Consider the following 22,099-nt stretch of genomic DNA (forward strand, 5'->3'; position numbering starts at 1 on the left):
ACCATGGAACAGCTTCAGCGGGAGTGTCTGAGGGAGGGTGGCCCATCACCCAGCGGTTGGCGCATGCTCTGGTGAGGGAGGAGACCTCTAATGGAGACGGGGGGATTGAACCTGGGTTGCCCGTGCACCTGCCCCAGCCCGTGGGCTCACGGTAGAAGGCAGGTGCTAGGGTCTCCTCCTCTGGCCAGCTCTGGAGCAGGACCCGACTCGGGAAGCAGCGTCTAAGTGCACCGATCGGAGCAGGCCCTGCATGTGACAGGCGGCCGAACACCCATCTCCCCTTGGCTTGGGACCCGCTCTGGGGCTCAGGCAGGAGATGGGCACCTAGAAGGAGGCAGCAGCTCGCGTGCGCAGAGGCGGGAACGTAGGCACGGCAGGAACATTTTATGCCAGACGCTTAAGCGCAGAGGGAGTTTAGGTGCCTAGGGGGCTCAGTGGGAATTTTGTGGATTGCGGGGGAGCCAAAGCCGGGCCCCATCTTGCATTATTATTACTTGTACTTGCCCCAGCTGAGACCACGGCCCGAGAATGTGCATGTGTAAGTGGGGCAATGGTCACGCTAGTGTGGGGAACTTTCCTGGCTTATACACGCCCCGGTGACGTGGGCTAGAGAAAGGATCTGAGTCCCTGCTCCCACTCCCTTTACCCAGAGGCCTCCCCGCCCTCGAGGGCTCCCCTTCCTTCCTCCCTCCCATGTGGCACGGTCCTTGTAGCCCCCACAAGGCTGGGCCCAGGATTCCAGGGGGGGCTCAACCCCCAACCCTGCTGTGGTCACCCAGGACAGGGGCTAGGATGTCCCCACTCCGGGGAGCTCTCTCTGCTCTGGACGCTTCCCTGACCCTGCCATTGCATCCAGCTCAAAGCAAATACAGTGTATTGAACAGCAACCAATGTAAAAAAATCAGGAAAACCTGGGAAAGGTTAAAGGAAAACCATCACCCTGCTCTGTGGCACGGGGACGTCACGACCAGCGTCTCTGGGACGTCAGGGCAGTTCGCAGTCCGTTCCTCGCGTCCCAGGCCCTGGCTGTGCTGCAGGGACGCTGCAGGTCGGACACTTGCTCTGGTGGTGGCCACACGCCCTCAGGCAGGTGGCAGGGCCCTTCTTCCCAGCGTCGCTCCTGCCCCATCGGGGTTACAATCCCCCTGCAAGGCCTCTTGGCTGGGGGCGTCTCCCTGCACCGGGCCCGCTGCCCAGGCTCCCCCTCGCTCTCCCCAGCTGCTCACCGCACCCAGCTCCGGACGGCTCCAGCCCCGGCTCCAGCTCCACACTGTCCCAGCACGGCTGCTGCTCTGCCTCCAGCCCCCTGGGCTGCATCTCCGGCCCCTCTGGCGCTGGTTGCTGCAGCTCTGCTCCCAGCACAGGTCTGCTCCCTGGGCTGCTGCTGTGACTCTGCTCCCAGCTCTGACCCGCTTCCTGGGCTGCTTTTCTGGCCCCTCTGGCGCTGGTTGCTGCAGCTCTGCTCCCAGCACAGGTCTGCTCCCTGGGCTGCTGCTGTGACTCTGCTCCCAGCTCTGACCCGCTTCCTGGGCTGCTTTTCTGGCCCCTCTGGCGCTGGTTGCTGCAGCTCTGCTCCCAGCACAGGATCTGCTCCCTGGGCTGCTGCTGTGACTCCGCTCCCAGCTCTGACCCACTTCCTGGGCTGCTTTTCTGGCCCCTCTGGCTGGCCCTGGCTCTGCTCCCAGCTCAGCTTGGGCCCCTGCTCTCTCCTTAGCTCGGCCCCGCTCTGTCTGACCCAGGCAGCTCCAGCTCCTACGGAGGACGGGCCCCACCCTGGCCTCCTGTCTCCCTGATTATCCTGCCTGCCCTGTCAATCAGGCTGACCTGGAGCATTATCTTCTCCCCATTGTTCCTGGGGACGGTCAATCTCAGGGTTCTGATTCCCCATTGACCCTGCCCCTTTCTTTTGGTGCTGGGAGCTAGCAACCAAAACACCCCACTGAGCTGTAGCAAGGGGACTGTTGTCCCCTTGCACATGGCTTAAGCTGGAACTAAACTTGGGCAGCTCAGCGTTTCTCAGGCTGAGCGGCAGGGACCGGCTTTTCCTGGATGCACCAGCACCTTGCCCCGTGCTGTCTAGGGTGCTGGAAAGCCGGGGCTGGGCCGTGTGGCTGCAGCCTGGGGAGATGGTTATCGGGGGTGGCCGGAGCCCGACACTCCAGTTGCTCACTCTGAACATTAGCCCTGTTTCCCCATGTGATGCCAAGGCCTGCACTGCAGACTGAGTTTCCCAGTGTCTGGGTGAGGGGCTGTACAAAATCCCCCTCCGGCCATGGGGCCGCGGGTGGCTGCCCTGGGAAGGAAAGCTAAAACGCAGCCCACCCTTCCGCTCAGGGAACAGACCTTGTCACTTTCACTTCCTGATTCCCTTCACCTGTTTCCATGGCAGCTGTTAATGCTCGGTGCCATCACCAGCGCTGGCTTGCTCGTAGTCTGGCCCTGGCTCGTGCTAGGGGGGCGCTAGCCACCCCGCAGGAGAGGAGTAGCCAGCTGCCGCCGCTGCCGGGCTCTGCTTAGGGGAGTTTGTACAAGGCGTGTCACAAACGTGCCGGCTTTCTGGTGCACGACTGTCTGAGTCAGTGGCTTCCAACCATTCCGTGCCCTGTTACAAGAGGAAAACGATCCCCCCCCCATCTCATTATAAACCGAGGGAGGGTGGCTGGGACCCCCTGAAATCTGATTGTGCCCCCCAAGTTGAGACTACCTGGGCTGAGTCACTGGTTCCCTTCCCCCAGAAAGCAAAACACCGGGGAATTACACAGGCAGGACCAAAGCCCCAGATCCAAACCCAGTTGGGGGGAGGAGGGCGGGTGGAACGTAGCAGCTCATCCTTTAGGCCCAGATCTGGACACCCCCTGGGATGGTTCTGGATCCTGGCTTTATGACTCAGGCCTGTCCTTGTAGCGCGAGCAGCGCTTGTGAGCGGGTGTGCTAGGGAGCAGGTGGATGTAAAATGAGCCGTCACGCACAGAAAACGGTCGACCCGGGACTCCTCTCGCCTTTCTTACGCGAGAAACACAAGAGGTAACAGCGCTGGCGTTTCAATGATCACTGGGGATCTGAGTCAGCCACCCAGTGAGATGAAGGGGGCAGCTCCCACCGCTCAGAGCCAGCGTTCCAGCCACTGTGCAGCCTCATGTCTGCAACAGTTAGCCTCACCCACGGCAGCTGAGTGAGTGTCTCTCCACAGCTCCAGCCTTGCTTGCGATATTCAGAGGCTGGAGACCCAGGCCTTGCCAGCGTGAGCGCACGGCGGCTGTTCTCGAGCGCTGAGAAGAGGGGGCGTTTGTCATGCCTTTTCAATGGACAGCGGCCCTTTAAACTTAGCTGGCGGCCTGTCACTAATTTGTCGCTTGCATTTCTCTGGCCTTGGACAATGAGAATTGGCAAAATCTGTTTCACTTTCAGGTTCCTGTTTGGGCCGCAAATGCTGTTGGGGGATTGTGATGTTCCCCTCTGGTGTTATCTGGACTGGTGATCTGCTGGGTCAGGCCGAGCCTCGACTTTGGGAGCCGGCCGTACCCTGCTCGGCTGTGAGCACCCCCAGTCCTGGGCTGGTCACGCACAGCCTCTGGCATGTAAGCTGCGCTTTGGATTGTGCAACCGAATGACACTAGCCAATATCTCCAATCCCAGACCCGACCCTAGGAACCTCCATCTTGCAGCATCCAGTTATGCCCGCTGGATGCTGCAAGCTTATATAAGTTCATCCATTTAACAAAGAAATTGATATGTACCAGGCTTGTTATCGCAGGGGGAGCCTCTGCCACGCTGCAGACCAAACGCACTGCTACAGGTAGAAGAAACAAACAGATTTAGTAACTATAAAGATCGATTTTAAGTCAAAGCAGAACAAGTCAGATTTGGTGAAATGAAATAAAAGCAAAACGCATTCTAAGCTGCTCTTAACGCTTTCAATGTCCTTACAAACTTAGAGGCTTCTCACCACAGGCTGGCTGGCTGCTCTTCAGCCAGGCTCTCCCCTTTGATCAGCGGTTCAGTCGCTTGGCGGTGGGGGTGGCTGTAGATGGAGGTGGAAGAGAGAGGAGGAGCACGGCAAACATCCCTCCCTTTTATCATGTCCTTTCTCCCCTCTGGGCTTCCCCCCGCCCCCCATTTCAGAGTCAGGTGAGCATCACCTCGTCACAGTCCAAAGGAAGGGGGTGACTCCCTCGAGGGTCCAGCACAGGGGTGGCCAACCTGTGGCTCTGGAGTTAATATGCGGCTCCTTGTATACTCCGGGGCTGGAGTTACAGGTGCCAACTTTCCAATGTGCCGGTGGGTGCTCACTGCTCAGCCCTGGCTCTGCCCCAGGTCCTGCCCCCACTCCACCCCTTCCCCTGCCGTGCCCTCGTTCCTCCCCCCGAGCCTCCTGCACCCCATGAAACAGCTGATTGGGAGGTGCGGGGGGGGGGAGGGAGGGAGAGGCACTGATCGGTGGGGCTGCCAGTGGATGGGAGGCGCTGGGAGTGGGGGCGGGAGGCGGGAGCTGATGGGGGCTGCTGATGTATTACTATGATTCTTTGGCAACGTACATTGGTAAATTCTGGCTCCTTCTCAGGCTCAGGTTGGCCACCCCTGGTCTAACAGATTCTTTTCTTGCTGCCTAAGCCAGTGTCCATTGTTCCTTGTAAAGCTAGCCTGGGTCTGTCCCATCCATGCCCCGATGAGGTGTGAACTGCCTCTCTGCTCTTGGAGAGTTTTTCCTGGGCTTGCTTTAAGCCACGAGGACACATTTTCAGCCTCATAACTATATACATGAACTTATAACTTATAACCTTACAGTAACAATCAATCACTATAACAACCATGCTCAGGGCATTATGAGCTTTCCGAAGACACGCAACATGACAAACTTTGCGTACCACACAATCATTTTATAAAGATGAACCTGGGGGTATAGGTGTTCCCCCCAAGGTACAGAGCATCACAGGGATTTTTTAAAAAAAACCCTACTTTCATTGATTACAAAGATGTGGGGAAAAAGTCTGATCGCAGGGTGTGTAAAAGCTCACTTACACCAACTTTAAACGTCTGAGCCCAAGTTAAAGGCACGGCCTTTGAAACAGAGATGCCATTCGGCCTGATGCAGTGCTGTCTGTCTTCCTGAGTCTGCAGATGGGCAGCGCGCCGCCTCTTCTGCTTCTGCTTTTCCCAAGCAGCAGTGATGGAATGAACACAAGACTCCAGTCCTGTGGGCAGCCATGAAGCTGATAATCATGGTGCAGGCACTGAGCTGGTCACAGTGGAGGAAGACCCAGGAAAACTAGACTTGAGGAGGGCTAAACAGCCCTATCTCCAATATTCAGGGATAAACAGGAGCTGAAGAGTCCATTGTCCTGACCCTTGCTTCCACAAATCTGGTCAGTAAGTGTCTGGTAAGTTTTGCAAGGCCTCCATGGTTTGCACAAACCTCTTGAGCAATGTAGGGATCCCACCTGCTTTTGGAATGCAGCTGACTCTGGGGTTTAACTGCAGCTATTCAACAACAGCCAACACTACCAGCCAGGAGCGAGGACAGGAAGTAGGGGGAAGTGCCTTATCGCCTTGTGTTCTATTGTTCTTGTGTGCTCAGTTCTATTCCCCTCCCCTGTCTAATACACACATGCCAGACAATCTCATTTGGCAGCAAAGCACCTGCTGTCTGAGACACCCTGCAGAGACTGTTCCATGCTGGCTGCTGCAGTTTACTACAAATCTGCCTTGGAATCGCTGCTCTCTCGCGTCCCAGAACCCAGGGGCTGCTGCCAACAAACCAGTAGGGGGCGCTAAAGTGCAATGAGCTGAGAACAGCTTGGTGGCGACCTCGTTAACCTTGGATTATGGCAGCACCCAAATGCCCCTATAGGAACGGAGGGGCCCCATTCTACAGATCCCTGCAGAGCATGGCCGGCATTCTGCTGCCCTTTAGGTACTCTCTGCCTGATGCCCATCGCTAGCTTTTCTGTCTGGCTCCACTACCCTAGAAACCAGGGAGCCACAAACCTGAGGGGTTGTGTGTATGGGCTACTGCATGGTAAAGGAGACGCTGAATAACTGCTAAGGGCACAGGGGGGCAGAAAGGGGCAGGACACCCGGGTCCCTGAATACGGCACCTGAATGAGGTGCCAAAGGAAAATGCCGACTCAGAGTCCAGCGACAAATGGCAACGAGTCTCTGGGACTGTCGCCCTCAGGACGGTCCCACCTCTGAATATGGGATCGGGACGCTGGCTCTACCAAGCAGCCACCAAAGGCTGTTAGTTATGACGGCCCTCTCCAGGATGGCTTCATAACTGCCCCAAGCCCTGTGCCGCCGAAGGGAGCTAAAAAAGGCAGCATGAATGTGATAGGACCTGTTCCCCTGCCCCGTGCATATGAATGCTCCTGTCAAACCCTGAAGGAAGTCTCAAGGATCTCTTAACCCAGGACTTGTATTGGCCTAGGTGAATGGCCCTCTTTGGAGGCGGCCATCTTGTCCTCCAGAGGCCTGGCCAGACCCATCAGACCATCCTGCCTATCTCCAGCCGCCTGCCCCCAATAGGCAGAAGTTCGCTTCAGCCCAGGAGCAGGAGGGTTAGAATCTCAGCTTTCATTAGCGGGCGAAAAGCCCTCCAGTCATAAGGGTCGCAGAGAAACGCATGAACGTGTGAGTGAGCGGTGAGGTCTGAGAGCCTGCAGCCCGCCAGCCCGTAACAGGGCCTCTGAGAAATGTGATGTGCCCCGTTCCTGTTACTCAGCTGCCCGATCATGAATCCTTGCACCTCAACCTTTTTAACTGCTTCACTGATGAAAGCACATGGCAAAGAAGGGTCACAGATGTGCCCTGAGTGCGGTTTCATTTTGGTGCCATGAGTTGGTGGCATTTAGGAGACACCCCCAGGCTTCCCCTACTCCGACCCTGGGAGCCACAAGGCCAAAGTGGGGACTGGGCATGAACCTCACCAGAGGAGCAACACACCCTGAAGAGCTCAGGGGCATCCAAGCCTTTCCCCACGCAGAAGGAGCCTGGTCTGCCGCGGTGGGGAGCGTAGGGGCCGGGGTCCCTCTCTCAGCCGGAAACTGTCTGCAGACTCAGGCATGCATCACTGTGGTGGTTACTCACTTCCTCCACCACCACCAGGCTTCTTTTCAGCCACAAGGGCCAGACACAATTTAAGTAACAGTTTAAACCTGGTCTGCAAACTCACTGAGTGGCGATATAACTATTTCAGTGAGGGGAGGTGGCTTTTGAACCAATCAGGTTGTGCTGGTACAAGCCCTAGTGTGTTATGCTGGTATAAAGGTAACGTGTGTATAGCTCACTGCCCTTCCTGTGGCGGAATAAGCTTGTATGTAGAAGCACTTGCCTGCGGGAGGTCCGCTGGCCCTGCGGCTTCGGCGTACCCACCGCCGAATCCATGGGACTGGCGGACCTCCCACAGTAACGTCGCTGAAGGCTGCCTGACTGCTGCCCTCGCAGGGACCGGCAGGGCGCCCCCCGTGGCTTGGAGCGCTGGTGCCTGGAGCCGCCGCTGGCTGCACCAGTATAACTGCATATGGCTTTACACCAGAACTGTACACACCAGTACAGTTCTGTGTGTTGACAAGGCTCTACAGTCCGACACCATTTGGGTGACTGGCAGGCAGGGCCCTGGGCACACGCCCCTGCCTTGATTCAGCCCCCTGCCCATGGGCATAGCTGAGCATCACTTAGCGGCATCCCAGCAGAACACGCATGATCCCAGGTGTGTTGCAGTTTTCCCCACCTGATCTTAGTGGCGGCCTGGGGTCAGGGGGTGTGGGGGGCTGTGGACAGTATCATTGCTCTCTCCAGTTCTAGCCCTGCCTCAGTTTCTTCTGGAGCCACTTCTGGATAGACTTATTACGCTAGAACAATCCTGGTTTGGCAGGAACGGTGAGTTGGGCCTAGGGGCTGTTTCCCTACTCTGCCTATGGCCGTTTGTCATGCCCAGTGAGGGTGCTGCAAACACAGGGCCTTAGCAGGTGCTGAACTGGGTGCTTGGTGAGTTGGCCTGGCACATACTAACTAGATCAAGGGCTGATGGGGGGTGGAGGGGATGCTGGGATCTCCCCCTGCGTGCAGGGTATCCTGGAGAACACTGGGGGATTGGGAATTTGCAACACGAGTTGCAGGAGAGGTCGTGGGCCCCTTCGCTCTGGTTTGGCAAGGGGAACGGGGAAGGGAATGTGCCCTGTGGGCAGGGCCGGCTCCAGACCCCAGTGCGCCAAGCGCATGCTTGGGGCGGCGTCCCGCAGGAGGGCGGCAGGTGGCTCCGGTGGACCTCCCACAGACGTGCCTGCGGAGGGTCCGCTGGTCCCACGGCTTCGGTGGAGCATCCGCAGCCGTGGGACCGGCGGACCCTCCGCAGGCACGTCTGCAGGAGGTCCACTGGAGCCGCGGGACCGGCGACCGCCAGAGCGCCCCCTGCGGCGTGCTGCCCTGCTTGGGGCGGCGGAAATCCTAGAGCCGCCCCTGCCTGTGGGCCTAGTCCAGGGGCTGCAGGGTGGGAGCACGGGGGCCACACTCCACATCATGGTGATCAGCGGAGAGGAGAGTGAAAGCGTGGGGGGCAAGAGCTTGGCTGGTGCGATGGGAGCAGAGGCGGTGCTGGCTTTAGAGGAGGGGAGGGCTGGGAGGCAGGGCAGAGGCAGCATGGCACGGGTGGGAAGGGGCTCGCACCAAGCCGCTTGTGCCCGGGGGAGGGGGCTGCCGCCCGCCCTGTGCTGAGACGCGCGGAGCTGGGGGCGGGCCAGCAGCAGCCACCGCCCCCTCTCCTCCCCGGGGGCCATTGCACACCCCCCCCCCCCCACGCGCTCCTCCCGCCGGCGTGTGGGCCGCTGTGCCAAGAGGCGGAGCCCGGCGGAGAGTGGGGGGAGCCCTGGGCTGGGGGCGCGGTCCGCCCGCCCCCCCCTTGCAGCCCACGCCCTAGGGCGGGCGGGGCGGTGCGTGCGCTCCCGGCAGGGCGGGGACGGGTGTCCCCGTCTCTCTCCGTGCGCCAGGGCGCGGCGCAGCCACTCGGTGCGCTCGGAGGCGGAGCAGGGGCCACCCGAGCCTTAGCAGCCGCCGCTTTCTCGGCTGCCTGGAGACACAAAGGCTGCGGATCTCGCCCAGGAGCCGGGCGAGGCGAGTGGAGCAGCTCCGGCCCCCCCGTTCAGTCCCGCCGGGGCCCCCCTTGGAGAGCCATGTCCTGCCTGGATTACCTCGCTGCCGAGTGCCTGGTGTCCATCTCCAGCGGGGCTCTGATCCACCCCGCCGCCGCCTCCAGCGTCCCCAGCCCCGATCCCGCTAGCAGCGAGGACCGGGAGGTGCGGGACACCCTCCGGGGCGCAGCCCCGGCGGCGGCCGGCTGCAGGGCGCGCCCCGGTTCGGCGCACTCGGAGAGCAGCAACTCGTCCTCGTCGGCCGGAGGGGGGGACCTGGAGAGCGGCTACACCACCCTGTCCGACGGGGGCGGCGGACCCCAGCGCGGCCCGCTGCCCGGCCACAGCCCCAGCCTGTCCTCCCCGGGCAAGCGGCACCGCTGCCCCTTCCAGGGCTGCTGCAAAGTTTATGGCAAATCGTCCCACCTGAAGGCGCATCTGAGGACGCACACGGGTGAGGCCGCCTCCCCCACTCTGCCCCTTCTCCCGGCGCGGGGACCCCACCTGCCCCCGACTTGCGCGGGGACCCCGCCCACCTGCCTCCGCCGCCCCCGCCCTCACGCTCCTCCCCCGGCCCCACTTTCCTCCTCCCCCCGCCCCTGCGCGCGTGTTCTCCCTCCTTCCCCACCCACGAGGGGCCCCCGCCTTTACCCGCCTCCCCTTGCTCTCCCTGCCCCCCCTTTCCCTCCTGCGGTCCCGCCACCCCCCCAGCTCTCCAATCCTTCCGCATCTTCCCAGTATCCCCCGCCCCCTCCCCCACGCCCTTATGCCCATAGGTAGGACCCCCCCCCCCGTCGCTTTTTCAGAGGGTGGCTTTATCCTGCACCGATCTCCCTTCCTCCTTCGCGCCGGGGGCTGTGACCCCTCCCCCCGCCCCCATGACCTACCCCGGAGGCCTCCCTGTGGCGGGTGGGCGGGGGGGGACAGCGTGATGTCACTTTTTGCGCGGGGGGGGGTTGTTAAGCGATCTGAAGTTGTGTCCAACTCCCCCCGCCCCCGCCGCGTGGAACAACGCGACTTCATGTCCATTGGCCTCCAGTCCCTCCGTTGCCAGCCCCGAAGGGTCAGGAGCCCAGTCTGTTACCCCTCCCCCCACCCTTCTGTGGGATGGGCGGGGCTTGGGCTGCCTGGGGGGCGTGGCCATGCCTGTGACACGCTTCCCTTCCTTCTCTGCCATGCCGCACGGCGGCTTTCTTTTCGTGTGCGTGGGGGGGTGGGGGCTGGACCTGAAGTGTGCTCACGTCAGTCCTGGACCCCCCCCCGGATCTCTTCCTTGCCCCTGGTTTCCCGGAGTAGCGCCCCATCCCTGGGGACCTCTGGAGGTGGCTTTTGAAAGTGGCCTGTGTGGCTTGTATGGGGGGGGGGCAGGGGGCCTGCCCTGCCCCCGAATCCTGGGGCTGGCGCTTCCTGCACACTGAGTCTGCGGGGTGCAGCTGGCTCTGGGGAAGGGCACGGGGAGGGCCGCAGGAAGCCACATGGCACCTCTCCACTAGGCACAAGGCCGCCTGGTGCCTCTCTGAGTAAACTGGTGGGTGGGGCTGGTGAGAGGCAGGAGGCAGAAATGAACGTGAAGGGGGAGGGGGGAAAATCCCAGGGCAGGGCAGAAGCTGCCTGGTTTCTTGCTTCTCTGTCTCGCCCTGATGCACTGGGGAGGCTGCTGCTGCACCCTGCTCTGGTGCCAGGCAAGGAGGGTGGAGCATCTGCACTGAACAGAGCAGAGGAGATCAGGGCGGGAGTGTCATTAATTCCCCCCCGCCCCCACCTCTCTTGTTGTTTCTAATTGGGCAGGCTGGCAGTATGGGGGAGGAAAGATAAGAGGCCCTTAGTAAGTCTTGGTTTTAGCCACAGGGTGAACAGGGCAGGGGCTGAGGGAGTGTCTGGGATACTGTTCTTAAGGGTTGGTTCAGTTGGCCTTACCTGCAGATTCTTGGGGAGACTGAGGCCAGGTACTGGTGTGTACCCACAGAGCACCCCCGCGATGTGCGCTTAGTGTGGATGCATCTTAGATCTGCTGTGAGCTCCCTCATGTGAAATAAGCTGGGCTGGTAAAACTGCACGTTTTTTGCTGCTATAACTGCCTGCGTAGCCATGCCAGGATAACCCCGTAGTATAGACGCAGCCTACAGAAGGGGTGGTTCTGTCAGTGTAGGGACCCCACCTCTCCGAGTGACAGCAGCTTTCTTCCTTCAGCCTAGCTGTGCCCACACTGGGAGATAGGGCTGTGTCGCTCAAGGCTGTGGATTTTATGCACACCTCGAGAGACGGAGCTATATTGAGCTAGATTTTAGGTGTAGAACAGGCCCCGTATAACTCCATCCACACTAAGGATGCTGTCCCCCTTTAACCATGCTGACGTGGTTAAAGTGGTACAGCTTTTGTGATAGACAAGGCCAGAGTTTCTGTGCATTGTGGCAATGCGGAGGACCCTCCAAATGGGAAAGCCAGCGTGACCCGAGGCAACGTTATCTTCCTCAGCCTGCAGGCAGTTGGGTCCAGTGCTTCGGGTGCAGCTCATAGCTTTACTAAGTAGCAGCTCGCGGCGTGACACTGGCAGGGTGCTGCTGAGTTCTGTGGAACTGTCAGGATAGCTGCCGAGGCCCTTGGGGGAAAGCTGTGAGGAGCCGCCATAGCAGAGACAGGGACTGGAGTTATTCCTGAGGGTGGGGGTGGGGGTGGAAGCTGAGGTAGAATTTGAGAAGCAGAAGTGCCATGCACACAACACCCTGTGCCAGCTCCCTCCCAGCAGCTGGTGTATGGAGTGTGGGGGAAGGGTACCTTTTGCCCAGCTGCAACGAGAACATGCATGACTTCAGAGGTCAGACCCCTTCTGTGTTTGTGCAGCGCCTGGCACAGTGGGGTCCTGGTTTTCCCCCACGTGTTGGGGGCTGAAATCCTTTGCAAGTCAGGCCTCGATTGTGGATTCGGAGCATTTGAAAATTTGAGCCTCAGCTCGTATTGGGAATCTGGCCCTGAACTGGAGATCTGCAAGGTGGCCTGGCGCCAATAACCGGAAAGGTGGAGCCAGAGGGCGGCTAGCACCTGGGAAGTCACCTCATGGCTAGTCCTGGGCAAGATCTCGCTGAGGTGGACTCGAGTTTCCTGCCGGGAGGGACGCCCCCCGCCCCTGTCAGCCGGCTACGCCTCACGGGTTCCTGTGTCGGGGCAGACTGTGTGTGTCTCGCTTACCCCAAGCCGGCATCCCGGGGGGGCTTTGCTCACCCGGCAGGTTGGCTCTGGCGTGCCCGCGGAGAGGCAGCCGGGCTCGGGCCCGTGGCATTGTGTGCGGGGCCTGCTGTCGCGTCGTTGGGGGATGAAAGGCCCCATTGTGGCATGATGGCTGGACTCGGGACGGTTTGAACTTGGCGAGGCGGCGGGGTTTGAAATAGAGGCACTAGGAGCTGGGGCACTTGGCGGGGGGTGGGAGCTCAGGACATCAGCGGAGCCTCCCTTCCCCGTCCTCTACAAAGGAACAGCTAGAGAGTGGCTGGTTTCGAGGGTTCTTGTAACCTGAGCCGGTGGTGGGAGGGAGGTGGGGAGAAGCCAGGTCCCCTGTGGGCGGTGGGGGGCTGGAGCGAGGCTGCTGGGGGAGTTAGTTCGGCCTTTGCAGAGGGCTGGACCCAGAGGGTGAACTGCCAGGGATAGGCCCGTGTGGCAGGAGGGAGCTCCGGAGCGGAGGAGGGAAGGCTGAGGCCTCTACGTGGATCAATGTCAGAGCCTGCCCTTTGCTAAGGCCTCTCCTCCGGTAGCACCCTAGCGAGTGGGAGATGCCCAGACACCGGCCTTCTGTGCTGGCGAGAACCTACAGAACAACTGTCCCCAGTGTGGAGGGGGACAGAGACCATCCAGCTGGAAGTCCTTGCGTTTGGTCCCTGGACACCACGGTGACTCCAGCTCTCCAGAGTCCCAGGCCACCCTGCCCCCTGTTGTGGACGCCTCGTTTGCCTCTCGGGGCGCCCACAGCTGCACGCCCCTCCCCAGAAGCTCAGCGTGGTTGGGTGACTCACTGACGATCGTGCTGTGAGTCGGTGGCAGAGCCAGGGATCGAATGGAGGCGTTCTCGCTCCCAGCCTCCTGCCTTGTTGACTAGGTCCTGCAGGTAAATGAAGCTGGGCGGGAGCTGCCTGCGATTCTCAAAGCACCTGAGGGAGTTACGCTCAACTCCCCCGGACCTTCAGTGCGATGTGGACACCTGACTCCTGTGGCTCCTTTGCACGCCCCGCCTGCAGCAGGCGGGCAGCTGGTACTTCCATGGCCGGGGGGGGGGGGGGGGATGTAGGAAGAGTGTGGCAATTGGTGTGTGCTTCTCTGGAGGTGGCACGATTGGTACCGAGTACGGAGGGTGCCTGATCGCAGCGTCCGAGGGATGTGGAATCTGGGGTCTAAACTGCTCGACGACGTCCCCTTTAAATCCCTGCTGTTAGGAAACCACTGGCGTGGCGAGATTATCTCTGCACTGGGCTGAACTGCAGGGGCTGGAGCTGCCCTGAGATGCCTGGGTTAGGCTCCGACAGAACCTGCCCCCCCTCCCTCTCCTCTGCCTTTTGACCATCCTGCGGGCACAGTCCCGGCCTCCCCGGACGCCCTGGATCTGGAGCAGGGTTTGAACCGCTGAGTGAAAGCCCGGGGTGTGGGGGAGGGGGCAGCCTCCATGCACTGGGAGGGCTGGCTGTGCCGCAGAGCCGGAAGATCCCGTGCCGACGGAGCTGCTGTCCTCGTCTCACCCCGCTGCTGCGACTGAGCTCGCTTGGCGCTGGCAGCACAGATGGTGCGTGAGATTCCCCGGCTGCAGGAGCCCGTGTGCCTGTCTCTTCTGGAGCGCGGCTTGCGGGAGAGAGAGTTGCCTGCATGTGGCGTTAACCCATGGAGTTCCCAAAGCAGCTGCTGGCACTGCCCCCCACCCTCCCCACCCACAACTCCCCTGCCAGGAACTAACCCTGCCTCTGTGAACCCAAAACTGGCGCTGCCACTGGGCTGGGACCTCTGCCCCGACCCGGAGCCAGGGCCCTGCTCTCGCTCTAGTCCCTGCATTGAATTCTTGCCCTTTGGGCCTCCTCTTTCCACCCCTTCTAGAGAGGATCAGCCTGAGCTGCAATGTCTGGCCTGGGGCTCGGCCCTTTGGCGCCTTGTGGGAGGTTTTTTGTTCCTGGCTTTAATGTTTGTTTTTGCTCCAAGACAAAAGGGTTTCCCAGCGCCTGCACCCAACCCCTGCTGAGCTGGGCTGGCAGGATGAGTCATGGGGCAGTCCCCATGCTGCTTGCGTCAGCCTTTCAGCAGCCCCTGAGAGCTGCGGGGGAGGGGGCCATGCAGTTACTCTTGGGTGTGGGGGGGAGGGTTGCATTGAATTAGCCGGGTGGGCTTGGTCTCACGCCCTCTGAAGTTCAAAGTTTAGCGCCTCCTCTCCGCCCCTCACCTGGGCCCCCTGGCACTGAATGACTCCCTGGCCGTAGCCAACGGGAGACCCAAGTGTTTAGCTTGGCAAACCGCGGGCAGCTTTGCTCACGTGGCAGCAGAGGCAGGCCGGGAGTGCGCTCGGGGCAGCGAGCCGCAACCCAAGATGCCTTGGTCCCGTTAGCGGCTCTGCTGTGACCTTGAGCGGGTGACCTTGGGGCCGCTGTCCCGCCCCTGGCTAAGCGGCAGTGGCATTTGCCCACCTTGGTGCAATTCAGCGTCCGTTCAGTGCCTTGCAGAGACAGTGCTGTGGGAATGCTCTGTACGGGCTGGATGCGCCGGGAGGGACCGTGGGCTTTATGCGGGGAGGGGTGGTGAAATGAACGTGGATCAGAGCAGAGCTTCCCGGATTTAGCTCCTTGCACGGGAATCTGGTTCCAAAAACCGTCCGGGCCCGGCACTGCCGGGGAGCATCCCTGCAGAGAGAGCAGCCCACCCTGCTCTCCGTTGGTGGCTATCCTGGCCAGTGTCCCCTTTGAGCCACCGCCCGCCGGCAAACCCAGCCGTAGCGGATTTCCCCCACCGCTTGCCTGGCGATGCTGTCCCCCGGCTTCCCCCTGGTGCAGACAGCAGGCCCAGCGTGGGAGGCAGGGAAGGGGCAGGAGGTTACGCCTGACCTGAGGAGCTTTTGACGCTTATGCGGAGCGATGGGCCGGCTCCACCACCGCGCGGCTCTCCGGCCTCTTGCGTGACACAAGCTGTTCTCCAGGGCGGGGGGCTGGGCTGCACATCCTGGGGCCTGAAGTGTGCTCTCCCATCCCCCGCCCTTGCCTCCTGCCCTGAGCGTCTGGCTCGCCCCAGTTGGAGGCAGGACGACCGAAGCAGCTGCCGCGTTGCGCTCGGGCGCCAGCTGGGTCTGACGGGAGGCGCGAGTGGGCATGGATTGGCAGCGGGCATTTCTCTTCGTGCGCTGGGGAGGAGCGGCAGGGCTCAGGTTGTGTAACAAAGGGAGAGGCAGGGTCCAGGGCGGGATCTGAACTCAAAGGGACGCTGACCAGTTTCTTAGGGCTGGTCTGCACTGAAAACTTACGTCGGCTTAGCTACGTCTCTCCGGGTGTGACAAATCCACCCCCCGGGAGACAGGCGTGGGCAGCGTTGGGGCGACGGAAGAATTCTGCTGACCCTGCTACTGCCTCTCGGGGCGGGGGATTAACCACAGCGACAGGAGAACCCCTCCCGTTGCCGGTGTAAGAGTAGGCATCCCCACCGATTCGCACTGCGTGTTGCCGTCTTAGTGGGCGCAGAGCAGCCGAACGCCTTTCCCGCCGCGTTGCCGGGGTTTTCAAAGCACGTCCCAGCCGTCAGGGAGCAAAGCTTTTCAAAACACAGGGGAAGCAGTGATATCCCTGTTTCACAGATGGGGAAACTGAGGCACGGGAGGGCCGTGACTTGCCCTGGGTCACGCCGGCAGTTGGTGGTAGAGCCAGGAATTCTTACAGCCCCTCGCCCATCTAGCTGCTGCCCCGAGTCCCTCTTGTTTGTGCAGAATCTGAGCTGAGCAGAAGTATTTTAATGAAGAGGGCGAAGGAGCTGGCCCTGGAGAAGCGCAACGTGAAAGCGGTCAGCGGCTCGTGCGGGGATGGGAATACAGACAAGCAAACCAGACTCTCGAGGCATTCGTTATTAATCCTCTGCGGTGGTGGTCCTGGTACCAAACTCCGGGCAGCAAGAACAAGCCACATAATCCATCACAGGCGGGGCCAGGGACCTTCGCTTTCTGTGCCTACTGCCGTGGGGCCTGGCTAGGGTGACTGTATTTCCCAAAGTGAAAACAGGACACTGTGCAAGGCTGGCCCGAGTCTGCCCCCTACCCGCGTGGACCTGTTTGCTCTTGCCAGCTGATGATCAGTTGGTCAGAGCAAACAGGACGAAGGCCCAGTTTTGCCAAAAAAGTCGGGACGCCTGGGATGGGGCTTAAAAAGGGGGACTGATGTTTCCCTGTGGGCTGGTAACCGCTAGAGAAACGCCTGGTGCTTGGGAATGTGCCATAAGTGGTTGTTTTTTTTTTCTGATTTAGTTGGGGATTGGCCCTGCTTTGAGCAGGGGGTTGGGCTAGATACCTCCTGAGGTCTCTTCCAACCCTGATAATCTATGACTGGCCCAGCCAAAACGGGAGGTAGGGTCACCCTAGCTCCTGGCCCCTGATTGGTGCCACCAGGTTCTATTGTAAGGATAAACCACACATCTGTTAAATTCAGGCCAGTGATGGCAAAACATCTGTTAGACCTGTGTGCTTAGTGTGACGCTGTGAGGAGCCCTCCTGAAGTCAAAGGGAGCCCAGTTAAGCCTGCCACGAGCAGTTTGCAGGGTCAGGGGCGACAGGAATAAGCAAAGACTTTGATTTCATTTTACCTTGAAAGGGTCCCCTGAACATCCCACGCTCCTCTGCCAAGCTTGGGCTGTGACTCACGCTGGCGCTGGGAAAAAGCTCTTGAAATTGGAGCTGTTTCTGACTCCTTTACTCGCCTCGCTCCTTCGCCCTGGGCTTACGTAGTCAGAAGCTATTTGTAACCAGTGACGGGGGCTGCTTTTTCCTGTCGAAAACGGCTGCGTAAGATTGTGCCAACTGGTGATTGTGCAGTCAGGGGAAAGCCTCTCGTGCGCGGGATTCACAGAGCAGGGTGATATGGTTTAAATGTTTCATAGTCGTAAGCGTGGGGTGGTCTTGTCGCATTCCGGGGCGAAGCTGTGAGTGGGGGAGGCTGGTCGCCCCAAATTTATGTTGACGTTAAAACCTTGACACCCCATCGTTCGACCAGCAATAGATGGGTGAAGTATCTTCTTGCCGGCCTGTGGAACTCCTTGCCACAAGGGATCACCGGGGTCAAGAGTTTTGCAGAATTAAAAAAAAAGATCACCCAGAGTTGAACAGTATGGTTTAAAGATAAACCCAACTCAGGGCATGAATTGTCCCCTAGCCATAGGGGTCAGGAGCCAGCTTTGCTGGGTGCAGATGACCCCATCACTGCTGAGTTTCTTGCTCCTCCTGCTGAAGCAGCTGGTGCTAGCCACTGTTGGAGACGGGAGACTGGTCTTGAAGGGTCCCTGATCTGATCCAATCTGGCAATTCCTCTGCAGTCCACCTGTGTCATACGTTGTGGAAAAAAAAAGTTTAAGGAAGTTTAACTTGGCCCTAGTTTCTGCCTCTGCAACTGTAGATGCAGGTGTTTCAATAACTGTTCAACTGCACAGTGGTAACCCGCTGATACGTGGCATGGAGGAGTCAGGCAGGGTCAGACCTGAAACAGCCATGGGTCCAGGCCGTGATACTCCCCTCCTGGGCCTTGGGACCAGTCTGTTGGGCGTGAGGGGCTGGGTGGGTTAAGCCGGAAGAAAGGCCAGAGATCCAAGTGGCAGATTGTGTTGGAATTTCGCTCACTACTGATCCGGTGATGATCCTGCCACGCTTGTGATTGCGAGAACCTTCCGTAACCCGGAACGGAGCCCGGGCAGATCAAGCCCTGGGGTTCTCTTGGCGTCTCATTGCAAGTGGCTCTCGGCTTTGTCAGCCCAACTGTGCCCCCAGGAACACCCGGCCCTTGTGTCTCTGGTACTGAGGCTCCTGGCTCCCCGATCTCAGTGGGGTGTCGGCTCTCTTTGAAAGACCTTCAGCTCCGGAGTCCAGGCACGCGGCATAGTCTGCACCTGACCAGCCGGGGGAGCCCTAGGAAGAGAGGCAGCAGTCCCTGCAGGTGGCGAGAGATTGATGAACTGGGGGCTAGATTGGAAGCCCTGTGACGAGCGTCTAATTAGTCTCTGGGGAGGCCGGAGCCGGCAGCATCTTAATCTGAGGTTTTAATTTTGCCTTCGTCCTCTCTGGGTCTGTTTTTATTCTTGCTCAGTCAGCTGCTTTGCATCAGGATTAGGCAGATGGGGGCGGATTAGAACCAGAAAACAACCCCTGGGGGTTGGGTGGGCTTGGAGCCCTCGGCTGAGTCTGTCTGCTGTGCACGTCTCGTGCCCGGGCTGCCCGTGGAGGGGCCTGTCCCAGCACAGCGCCCCCTAGCTTCTCTCTAGCGCACAAGCCCTGCTCCAGTGGCAGAGCCCAGAGCCGGGGAGGTGGGTCTGTTGCAGGTAGGGTGACCAGATGTCCCTATTTTATAGGGACAGTCCCGATATTTGGGGCTTTTTCTTCTATGAGCCCCTATTACCCCCCACCCCCTGTCCCAATTTTTCATACTTGCTGTCTGGTCACCCTAGTTGCAGGAGAACTGAACTGGCTCTGACCCGCAGCCCCCCTGCTGTTCCAGTTCAGTGCCTCCCGGAGTCCCCAGTTCTGCTGCAGGGCGGTTCGGGGACACCGGGAGCAGAGCAAGGCGCATGCGGTCCCGGTCCCCTGGTAACGCAAGACGTGAGACGCTGATCGCAGCTGTCCGGGATCCGCGCTCTGACTCTGCTGGGGAAAAGGCTCACGTGGCAGAAATATCCCCAAACCCAGGGAAACGTGCTGTGTGTCACGGTCTGTAATTAGCCTGCTGCCACCTAGCTGGGACACGGGAGATAGTTATGGAGGGGTAGGAGCTGAAATGAATGATGAACTTTCCCTTTCTCTTTGCATCTTTCTCGAGCTCTGAGCCCTTCCCCAGGTCAGGCCAGGGACTCGGAGCTCACACAGTGCTCCATGAGATCCTGTCACTGGCCTGCCAAGCCAGCTGCCCCCGGCTAGAGCAAAATGCCCAGTACTTGGAGCTCACAATGCACCTGGGTTGTTTGTCCAACACTGTTATTGGACTGCTCTGTGGAACGCTGCCCTCCACTGGGTGGAATTGAAACTGTTCAGCTGTGTGTCATAGGCCCTATAGTGTAAATGGCTGGTGGAGATTCTCCTTGAGCTGAAGTGTTAAGAGCCTGTGCTGTTGGAGCAGGAGGACGGGGGAGCCCAAAGGGGTCAGAGGTGGGGGGGCACAGGGACTGTCTGGGGGAGTCCGAAGGGGTCGGGGAAGGGGGCATGGGGACATCCCCCCCTCGGCTCCTGGCTGTGTCTCACCCTCTTTTCCCCGCTCCCCCTAGGTGAGAGGCCGTTCCCATGCACCTGGCCCGACTGCTCCAAGAAGTTTGCGCGCTCGGATGAACTGGCCCGGCACTACCGCACCCACACCGGGGAGAAGAAGTTCGCCTGCCCGCTCTGCGAGAAACGCTTCATGCGCAGCGACCACCTGACCAAGCATGCCCGCCGCCACCCCACCTTCCACCCCTCCATGGTCAAGCGGCAGGGCTGCCCCAGCGACTCAGCACCCGGCAGCCTGGCGGGGAGCCCCGTCGCCAGCCCTGCCCCCAGCCCGGCCAAGTTCCTGTAGGGGCCGGCACTGCTCCGAGCGGGGACCAAGTGGCACGGACCCCAAAAGGTGCCACCTGGCCCAGGCCAGCCCGGGAAGCCGCCGAGAGTGCCCGGTGTCAAGGCTGCCCTTGGATCTGTGGGACGAACGAACCGTCCGCTCAACCCCGACGGGGCCCTTCCACCTTGTGTCCTGGGTGTCTTCGAGCAGCAGCCTCTCCCCACCTGGCTTCGTGGTGACGTCCAGCATCCCCCATCCCCGGCCTGCGTGGCCCAGCGGTCGGGCGTCCAGTCCCGCAGGCCGTGCCGCTCCCCCTGGGCGGCTGTGGAAGGAGCTGGGCGGGGGGAAGGCTACGACCTCGCCCTGGCTGCCCCTCTCCTGGGCAGACTCCCGCATGGTGATGGGAGGTGGCGCCTCTCCGGGAACCCCCAGCTACCACGATGCCAGACTCTACCGGCTCGACTCGGGCGGGGCTGTTTCGCCCTGGAGATGCTGAGGGCCAATCAAGGCCCCTTGCCGCCTCTCTGGTTTACCCTCCTGGTGCTGGTGCAGTGACAGTTCCCCAGCAGGGGGCACCCTAGGGATGGTTCCAACTTGCACCCTGGGGACCCCTTGACGAAGGCAGCTTAAACCAGGCCAGTTCTGCCTCCCGTCCCCAGAGGCCATGGCTGCTTCGCTCTTGGGACAGAAGGCTGCTCAGGGAGGAGATGGCCGGTGGCTGAAGTCCCCTGCGTCTCCCACTTCCCCTCCCCTCTCCTTCTGGACACCAGGACCTGCTGCCCTGAAATTCTCCCCTCTGCCTCCAAGGGAAGCCCAACATATATGTGTATATATATATATATATGTATTCCTCTCCCCCTCCCCCAGAGGGGAGTTCTGAATATTTATTTATACAGACTGACGCGCCTCCGGCTGCAACCTTCTGAGGTCTCTGCAAGCCGTGAGTATCTGGCCAGTGGAGACAGCCTGACTGCAGTGTCGGGGGGATGTACCTTTCGAGTGACTCTCCGTCCAGCCCCTGCCATGGGACAGGGCTGGGCTTTTTAGGCAGGAATCTATTTATGGACAAGATCGGTTATTATAGCTGTGGAATCGGGGTGGAGGGGTATAAAGAGAGGGGGGTGACAGGCGCCCCAGCCAGCCTCTCTGAAGCGGGTGCGGATTGAGTATTTGTCTACGCAGCATATTGCTGCTGGAACCTGGCTGTGTGCAGCTGTTTTATAGCAAGCTTGGCCTGCATTTCGGTTCTTGGTGATTTGGGGGGTGCTGCGGATTTACCTGAAAACTTGTAATTTAATTTTTTTTTCCAGAGAGTGCTCAGCACTTTAAAGACACGGGGGGTCCCTTTGAGGTGGGTCAGGTGGTGCACCCAAAAAATCACTAGTCACTGCTGGAAATATAGGGCCAAGTGCCTTCAGTCCATCGCGAGCAGGCCTGTCCCAGAACTGCACTAGGTCGAGTGCATGGATCAGGGTGGACTAGTTTATTGGTACAGCAGTGGTTACATAGCAGCCTTTCTCAGCCAAGTGGGACGCTCTATTTGATTCTGCTGCAACTAGGTGCACTGAAGTCACTAAGGGTGTGTCTACACTTAACCTGCTGCAGCTGCACTGCTGGAGCACTTGGGTGTCGACCCCACCTAGGCCGGGGTTCTCCCATTGGCATGGGCAATCCACCTTCCCGAGAGACGGTAGCTGGGTTGACGAACGAATTCTTCCATCACCCTAGCGCTGTCTGCACCAGGGGTTTGGTCGGCTGAACTACACCGCTCAGGGGAGTGGATTTTTCACGCCCATCAGAGACGTAGCTGTGCTGGTGTAAGGTCCCAGTGTAGACCCAGCCCTGAGGTAGGTCAGGGCTGCAGGGTGGGGTGGGGTGGGGTGGGGTGGGGTGCAGTAATGCCCCTGGTTGAGTCAGCTGCAGGGATTGAACCTGGGACCTCTGGCTCTAAAAGCAGTGAGTTTGTCACCTGAGCTAAGAGCCCAGCTCCGTTAGTTCTGTCGCAGTAGCGGACTCTGGGGTCTGACCACTAGAGGGGGACAAGGCGCTATCCCCGCGTTGGCGTGGGTGATGCTGATTTTATAGACGCGGGTGTTCTGCTTGCGCTGGGGATAGGCCTGGCCTCTTGTGTGCAGCGCCGTGCCGCTGGCCAGAAGGCTGAACATCGGCTTTCCCTACGGCGCTTGAGCCCAAGCCGATTGGCCTTGGTGGAACGAGTTTGTTGGCAGTTCCCGGGGTCCCGCTGCCTGTGTA

General features: G+C 60.0%; 1 protein-coding gene across 1 annotated transcript; it reads left to right on the plus strand.

Moving 5' to 3' along the window:
* Nucleotides 1–8,930: 8,930 nt before the first annotated feature.
* On the plus strand, nucleotides 8,931–21,713 carry KLF16 (Kruppel like factor 16). The gene is made up of 2 exons (XM_044999017.1): nucleotides 8,931–9,576; nucleotides 19,581–21,713. Exons 1-2 carry the CDS (start codon nucleotides 9,165–9,167, stop codon nucleotides 19,865–19,867), a joined length of 699 nt encoding a protein of 232 aa, XP_044854952.1. The 5' UTR covers nucleotides 8,931–9,164; the 3' UTR covers nucleotides 19,868–21,713.
* The last annotated feature ends 386 nt before the right edge of the window (nucleotides 21,714–22,099 follow it).

The sequence above is a fragment of the Mauremys mutica genome, chromosome 24 (assembly GCF_020497125.1).
Source record: "Mauremys mutica isolate MM-2020 ecotype Southern chromosome 24, ASM2049712v1, whole genome shotgun sequence".
In the NCBI taxonomy this organism is placed as follows: domain Eukaryota; kingdom Metazoa; phylum Chordata; order Testudines; family Geoemydidae; genus Mauremys; species Mauremys mutica.